An 8302-nucleotide genomic window follows, 5' to 3' on the forward strand; every position below is an offset into this window, starting at 1 on the left:
TTGGGGTCCCTGGGTGGCTCAGTCACCAAAGTGTCTGACTCTTGATTTCAGCTCAGGGTCATGAGATCAAGCCCCAAGACAGGCTCTGTGCTGAACCTGCGTGGGAACCTCTCTCCCTTTCTCTCTGTCCCTCCCCTGCTCACACTCTGCCTCTCAAAATAAACTAAAAAAAAAGAAAAAAAAGAAAAAAAAAGAAAAGAAAAGCAGCAGCTTCTCATGGGTACACTGATAGATTGTTAAATGCTTAACAGGAGAAACCAAGGGCGCCTGGCAGCTCAGTCTGTTAAGCAAGCGACTCTTGATCTCGACTCAGGTTATGATCTCACAGTGGTGAGATGGAGCTCCAAGTGCATGGCCAGCACAGAGCCTAAGATTCTTTTTCTCTGTTTCCCCTGCCCCATTCCTCAGAGCGCTGCTTGCTCGCTCGCTCTCTCTCGCTCTCGCTCTCAAAAACACACAAACAAAACAGACAAAGGAGAAACCAAACGCTGAATGTTCCAACCTGCTGCTTATTAAACATAAATAAAAATTCAGATAAATTTAACCGGCCATTATTAAAACAGTATTTTTATACGTTTACCTCTAAACGGTCATTTCACCAGTAATGTTATTTTACTTTACTAGGAAGTAAGCTAAAATGCCAGATGTTCAGTTCAACTCTGAGCCAGGGAGAGTTAGATGACAGGCCCTCCTTCACACGTAGCAGGAGGCTGACCCAGGACTCCGGCTCAGTCCCCCGAGGTCCACACCACCTCCCGGCCAGGGCTGCCTGACCCACCGAATTCCAGCCTCCAGCCCTTTGTACCCTGATACTCTGGCCACTTCCTTGGGTTTCTTCCTGGTGAGCCAAGGTGGGAAGGACACTGAATCAGCAGAGGACCCTACAGGGCGTCCCCACACATGACTGGAGCCTCATTTCAGGACACAACTCTTACTCACCACATCCGGGCCTTTCTCCGACTGTGCTCTGCCCCTTCCCACCTCAGGGCCTTTCCCCAAGTATAGAAAGTTCTTGCCCTTACTGGATTATCTGTGGGATCTCTCCCTATAGGGAAACTGAAAGCTCTATACGTGCTTTTGACCATCACCTGTCTGGTTTATGACTCTGCTGGGTACTTAGTATTTGGCATGTAATAAGTACTCGTGAAACAACCCAGTCTTTAGATGTTCCCTGTCAGCTGGACTAGAAGCTTCTGTAGCAACTCCCCAACCGGGAAAGCTTCTAACACCACCACGCAATTTCGGATTGCTCTGGAATTCTGTGTTGCCTTTATACCACCATGAAATTAAAAGTCAAGGGGACAAGTTATTAAGTCACCACAAACATTTTAAATAATTGTTTACAAACAAAAGAGACAAGAAAATTTCTGGAAGATACTGAATTTCTGAAGAGCGCTCACTTATTATTTCTTTTGCACTTAAAGACCTCCCTGCTGGAAGACCCTGTTTACAAAGGCAAACAAAGATATAAGCTACTGAGGACTGAACTTAACAATAAAGGTGTCCAGGTGCGCCTGGGGGGCTCAGTCAGTTAAGCATCTGACTTCAGCTCAGGTCATGATCTCATGGTTCACGAATTCGAGCCCCAAGTTGGGCTCTGTGCTGACAGCTCGGAGCTTGGAGCCTGTTTTAGATTCTGTGTCTCCCTCTCTCTGTTCCTTGCCCCCTCATACACACACACACACACACACACACACACACTCAGATGAATAACTTAGGAGATATGCCTATACTGAGATAGTATCCAGTCAGCTCTAGATGACACAGATCTACATTTATTGGCCTAAAAAGGGCTCCCTACCAAGGCTCAGAAGACAAAAGCTGGTAGATATACTGATGTTTCCAGATACAAAACCAAAATGTTTTCTGCAGTAACTTTGGATGGGGGATTATTTGATCCTGTTTGTATTTGCCTCAATGTATTTTCTACCTTTTCTATAAAATCCGTATCTTTAAAAAAGACATTTACTCATTTTATTCATATGAAGACAGTCCCAAGTAGACGACTTGCTTCTCCTAAGAACGTAGACTCTGTGGATAGATCCAAAATGGTGTTCTAGGCTCAATGACGCATTAGCCATGCTACTTTGGAGGTGCTGGCTCAACTTAAGAGTTTCCCTTTCCAGATCCACAAAAGTGAAGATAATTGTCTTTAGAGGATTTTAAATATTTCAGTGTATGTACAGCATTTGTCATTGGCCGACACACACAAGACACTGATAAAGGTCACTGCCCTGATTTTGCTGTGTTCAAGGCACTTGATATCAGAAATTGGATTTCAGACACAACCATCCTTTCAACAGAGGCTCAGTGTTCCAGGGGATTAGAAAATAGCCCACAGGGGAATCTGGGTGGCTCAGTCAGTTGAGCATCCGGCTCTTGCTATCAACTCAGGTCATGATCTCAGTGGTTCGAGCCCCACGTGAGGCTCTGCACTGACAATGCAGAGCCTGCTTGGGATGCTTTCTCTTCCTCTCTCTCTGTCCCTTCCCCATTCGTGCGCACCCTTTCTCAAAATGAATAAACTTAGGGGCATTCGGGTGGCTCAGTTGGTTAAGCATCTGACTTCGGCTCAGTGGGTTCATGGATTTAAGCCCTGCATAGGGATCTCTGCTCTCAGCACAGAGCCCACTTCAGATCCTCTGTCTCCCCCTCTCTATGCCCCTCTCTAGCTTGTGCTCTCTCGCTCGCTCTCTCAAAAATAAATAAATATTTTTAAAAAATGAATAGAGGCACCTGGATAGCTCCGTCAGTTGAGTGTCAGCTCTTGATTTTGGCTCTGGGCATGGCCTCACAGTTCGTGGGTTTGAGCCCAGCGTTGGGTTCTGTGCTAGCAGCCCAGAGCCTGCTTGGGATTCTCTCTCTCTTTCTCTCTTTCTGCCCCTCCTCACTTGCTCTCTCTGTCTCTCTCTCAAAATAAATAAATTAAAAATAAATAAATAAATAAATAAACAAACAAATTTAAGAAAAAAGCAAAGTAAATGTTTAAAAATAAAAAAGAAGAAACTGAAAAAAAGAAACCTATAGTCTCTTTTGTTCTTATGATTTTTTTTTCCTTCGTGTCAGCAACTTTTGATCAAAACTGTTGCCAGTCCTGGGCCGTACGACTACAGGAGGGCCGAAGTTATGGGATTGTCAGGTGAGGGCAGGACATTCTTGTTTCTCCCCGTCAGCAGGTGGAGTTCCTACCCTTATGCTCCAAGTTTGATGTCTGAAGGGTCAGCAGCCCAAAGGGCTTGGAAATCGTTCTGGTGACACCACAGCCCCGAGCTGACAAAGGTGAGGCCCCTGGAGAAGACCAGCCAGGCTCCTCGACTGCATCTGTCCATCCGGGATCCATAACCAAGTGACCTCAAGCAGACAGGGCCTGGCACACCCAACTGTCCCTGGCTCTGAGGCGTCAGCCTCCTAAGTGTATTCTTCCCAATAATTGAAGCCAGGAGGCCAGGCCACAGGTATAAGCACAGAATTTAGGTGGTACAGGGAGACCCGGGGGCCCCCCAAATGTCACTCCGTGCCCCCACATGCTCAGAGGTGCCTTCTCAAGGTGTCTCAAGGTGACAAGACCTGGTATAAACCCCAATGTCTTACTGAGGTTCCAAAGGAGGCAAATGCAGTGATCAGAGACTTGCCAGAACAGGGAGCATGTTAGAAGGTGAAAACTACACACCGTATGAAACAGAACTTCCTTTATGCTGTGACAGTGTAAACATGGTGAGCTTTTCATTAAGATAGGAACAAGGAACAAAGTCGACTGTGACACCTTTCTGTGAGGAGAGCGCCCTGGTGGGGGAGGAGAGATGTGCGAATCATCATCCACTGACACAGCTACCCCATCTCCTCACCTCTCCCAACGACAAGAACACTAGCTAACGCTTACATCCCGCTCACTAACACTTCATTACACTGACTCACTTATTCCCCATAACGATGGAGGGGGCGGGCAACTTCCAGGTGAGAAGACTGAGGTCATGGACTGATGAGTCTGGGCCACGCAAACAGTCCCGCTCTTCTTCGTCACGCAGCTCTTTCAGCCACATCTGCGGTTGGGCTGAAGACCAGTTTCCCCCAGCCAGGCCTCTGGGTGATCAGATCAGATCAGAGCTGCCTGACCTTTTTTTTTTTTTTTTTTTTTTAATGTTTTATTTATTTCTAGGAGAGAGAGAGACAGCATGAGCAGGGGAGGGTCAGAGAGAGAGGGAGTCACAGACTGAAACAGGCTCCAGGCTCCGAGCTGGCAGTCAGCACAGAGCCCGACGCGGGGCTCAACCCGCGAACCGCGAGATCATGTCCTAAGCGAAAGTCGGACGCTTAACCGACTAAGCCACCCAGGCGCCCCCAGAGCTGCCTGACCTTTATCCGCTCCAGAGATGGCTTCCTCCCACCTGTCGAGATTGGTGACGCTGGGGGTCCGTAGCTATCTGGGGCCGCCATCACTGAAACTGCTGGACAGGTTCCCGATCCCAGCGATGGGCAGCCCAGGTGGGGTCTCACTTCATTGTCCCACTGAGGCTGCTTCCACAGGTTTGGCAGGAGGGGAGCCTGATGATGCTTCAGATCTAACAGTGAGTCTCCGTTTGGGGACTGCACATTGAAACGACTTGGGACACATTTAAGAATCCATTGGCCAGGGGCACCTGGGTGGCTCAGTCAGTTAAGTCTCTGACATTGTCTTGGGTCATGATCTCATGGCTCATGAGTTCAAGCCCTTGCAATGGGCTCACTGCTGTTAGTGCCGTGCCTGCCTCCTCTGTTCCCCTCCCCACTTGTGCACTCTCTCTGTAAAAAAAAAAAAAAAAAAAAAGGGGGCGCCTGGGTGGCTTAGTTGGTTAAGTGTCCGACTTCGGCTCAGGTCATGATCTCACGGTTTGTGGGTTTGAGCCCCGCGTCGGGCTCTGTGCTGACTGCCAGCTCAGAGCCTGGAGCCTGTTTCAGAGTCTGTATCTCCCTCTCTCTCTGACCCTCCCCTGCTCACGCTGTCTCTCTCTCTCCTAGAAATAAATAAAAATATTAAAAAAAAAAAATCCATTGGCCAGTCACGCCCTGGACTACTTGCACCAGATCTCTGGGGACAAGGCCCAGACATCAGTATTTTTTAAAACTCCCAGGTGAGCTACAGCTGACATCCAATGTCAGCTGTCTGTCACTGAAGGGGAAGGCCAGACCTCCATGAAAATGGTCTTAGAACTAAACTGTTAGAAAACCCAATACAGGTTTATGATCCGGCCTCCCTTCTTTTCAATTCATGTACTGAAAGTATAAAACTTCTAAATGGGTTGGATTTCACATTATCCCTTCAAACTAGGAAGGCCTGAATAGAAGAGCCCTCTCAGCCAGACCAGAAAGAACAGTCACAGAATGATCTTTTTTTCTCTCTCTCTTCAAATTTTAAGTAATCTCCACACCCAATGCGGGGCTAGAACTCATGAACCTGAGATCAGGAGTCGTATGCTCCTTCGACTGAGCCAGCAAGCGCCCTCAGAATGACCATTTTTAAACAAATATTCATCGAGTATCTACTCTCTGTCAGATATTGTGTTTGATACTGGTGAAGACAGACAGACAGGTGATCACAGTTCAGTATGACGTTTATGATGGAGAGGAACACTATGAAACTCTAGAATAAAGACAAAGTCTTGTCAAAGACAAAATCCAGATGATGAAGGAGATCGATTTCATTCGGTCTGTTGCATTAGGGGTCGTCCCCAGATCTGAAGGTCGGAGTGTGTAGGCAGGGCAGTTTTGCCTTAGACTTTTGTAGGGAGGAGCAGACAGGCTACAGGCGTGGGCAACTTACACTTGGGATTGTTTTTGCATTTAGGGGACATCTCAGTCAAGCTAAACAGGAAATGTTTATCTTTGAGTCCAGCTAGTTTCTTTTTTTTTCCTTTTTTTTTTTTTTTAAATATTTTTTTAGAATTTATTTCTAGGAGAGAGAGAGACAGCATGAGCAGGGGAGGGTCAGAGAGAGAGGGAGATACAGACTCTGAAGCAGGCTCCAGGCTCTGAGCTGGCAGTCAGCACAGAGCCCGACGCGGGGCTCGAACCCACGAACCGCGAGATCATGACCCAAGCGAAAGTTGGACGCTTAACCGACTAAGCCACCCAGGCGCCCCAAGTCCAGCTAGTTTCAAGGGACAAACAGTTCTAAGCTAATCACTGATGAGACAAAGAACAGGATACCGGCCAAAGGCAAAGGGTCTATGTCTGGCCTTGTCGCTCCTAACCAAGATTTTGTGTGTGTGTACACGTGCTTGTCTCCTCTCTCTTTCTTTAGCGGATAAAATTTCAAAAACGTGGAAAGCTAGAGAGAAGAGTATACTGAATTCTCATATAACAATCGTTCAGTTTCATTACGTATCAAAATTTGGCCACTCTTGATTATATATCCCTCTTTACTTTTTTTATTTGAATGTATTTTAAGACAAATCCTAGACATTGTGTCACTTCGCTCCTACATACTTTGACATGCACCTGTACGTTTACGTTTAACCAATTCTTGAGGTTTAGGAAGGCTTCCTAGGAGAGGCGACATCTAAGTCGAGATCATAAGGACAGGTAACAAGGAGCCTGGGGAAAATGTAGACTGTGGGGTTGGATCAGCGAGCAGGCTATGCTCTTCACAGAGAGAAGAGCGTGTGCTAAGGCTTCGTAGCACATTTTGAGGAGAAAGGGGCCCATGAGCGATAGCTGTAAAATCGGTAAGCTGTGGCCCTTTCACTGAAGGTTTTGTGAGCCTCGGATTCCAGAGGCCTGAAATAACTGGAGGACCGAGAAAGGATTAAACAGCATATCCGAAGAATTCTCCAGCGCACCAGCTCTCTCCAGCTTCCCACCTCCAGGGTCCGCTTTCAGGTCTTGCCCGAGATGGGGAACAGAGAATCGAATGGGGAACGGAGTATCGGAATAAGCCAAATACATGCAGGGGGCTTAGTTCTCTCACACAGTACCCCCCACTCCCGCTGGCCCGGGTGAGGGGCCTCTGGCCTGGGTCCACCCCCCTCCAGGCTGTTACATCAGAAGTGGGGGCTTGTCTTTCACTGACTTTCTCCTCCTGAGATCCACTTAGAGAAGCGGGGTTGGGGGGGGGGATCCGTGTCCTTCAATGGAAGAATGAGGACATTGCAGAGCACACAGCTGAGTCCCCAGGTCGGGAGAGCGAGGAGCTGGCAACAGAGACCTGGGAACCGTTTGCACACACGTACTTGAGGGGGGAAAGCGAGCTGAGGCCAGTAACCAGAGGGATGCCAAGATTGAAGTGTCCGGCAGAGAAGGCACATTACATCTTGGTATCATTCCTTAAGCTTCGCGGCCGCATTGGCTCATTATTTTTCTTGCACCCAACTGTGCTCCTAGTGTAAAAACTAGACAACTGTTAATGAGGGCAAAGTCTGCGGCCTTGTCTTTGGAGACAGTGAGGACAGAAAGAAGCTTCAAGATGGTAGCAACTGGGGCTAGTGCAGCGGGTAGTGAGGGAGAGGCAAGCAGAATTACAGAATTATGACAGAAATGGTGGAGTGGGGGAGGAGGGAGAAGCACAGGAAGCCAGACTAGCCGGAGGGACACAGTTAACAGAATAAGCATGGGACCCAGCACAGAATATGCATTTAACAAAAATTCCTTATATTAAAAAACTTGTTTTTAATGTTGATTTATTTTTGGGAGAAAAAGAGTCCATGCACGAGCGGGGGAGGGGCAGAGGGAGGAGGAGACAGAACGTGAAGCAGGCTCCAGGCTCTGAGCTGTCAGCAGAGCCCGAGGCGAAGGGAGGAGGAGGGGACTCGAACTCTTGAGCCGCCAGGTCATGACCCGACCCAGACCGAGCCACCCAGGTACCCCCCCAAACTCATTTGATTAAAAATGAATTTCAAACACCATAACAACCACTTACTAAGTGCCATGTGTTCGACCTCACTCTGGGGACCCTCCACGGAGGACCGACTCCGTCCCGTCCACAGACGAGGAAACGGAGGCTCCGCAAGGCCACCCAGCGTCTGGCTGGTTAGCAACGCTGGAAGTGGCCGATGTTGTGGCTCAGCCGCTTGTCAAACCGTGGGACCTGGGGCGAGTCCCTTCGTCCTGACCCCTGGCAGTTGAGAGACACCCCCCCCCCCCAACCGCTCGCCCGGAGGGGCTCTAATGCCTCTGCGACCCAAACCTCAACAGCCCTATTTTACAGATGAGGAAACTGAGGCCGGAGACACCGCCAGGTCTACAATCCAGGCTCCTGGTTAACAGGAACCTCTCGTTTGGAAGCCGAAGCTGGACGGTCCCCCCCCCCCCCCCCCCCCCCCCCCCCCCC

General features: G+C 48.7%; 1 protein-coding gene across 1 annotated transcript in view; it reads right to left on the minus strand.

The window, feature by feature from the left end:
- Nucleotides 1–693: 693 nt before the first annotated feature.
- The window catches only part of LOC120235589 (basic proline-rich protein-like), an 8569-nt gene continuing 960 nt past the window's right edge, over nt 694–8302 (minus strand). Inside the window, exons 2-4 of the mRNA XM_039237979.1 lie at nt 4354–4584; nt 3916–4040; nt 694–838 (exon numbers count right to left, since the gene is read on the minus strand). Coding sequence (XP_039093910.1) covers nt 694–838; nt 3916–4040; nt 4354–4584 — 501 coding nt within the window. The remainder of the gene's footprint in view (nt 839–3915; nt 4041–4353; nt 4585–8302) is intronic.

This window comes from Hyaena hyaena, unplaced genomic scaffold, assembly GCF_003009895.1.
Source record: "Hyaena hyaena isolate Hyena2069 unplaced genomic scaffold, ASM300989v1 scaffold_133, whole genome shotgun sequence".
Taxonomy (NCBI): domain Eukaryota; kingdom Metazoa; phylum Chordata; class Mammalia; order Carnivora; family Hyaenidae; genus Hyaena; species Hyaena hyaena.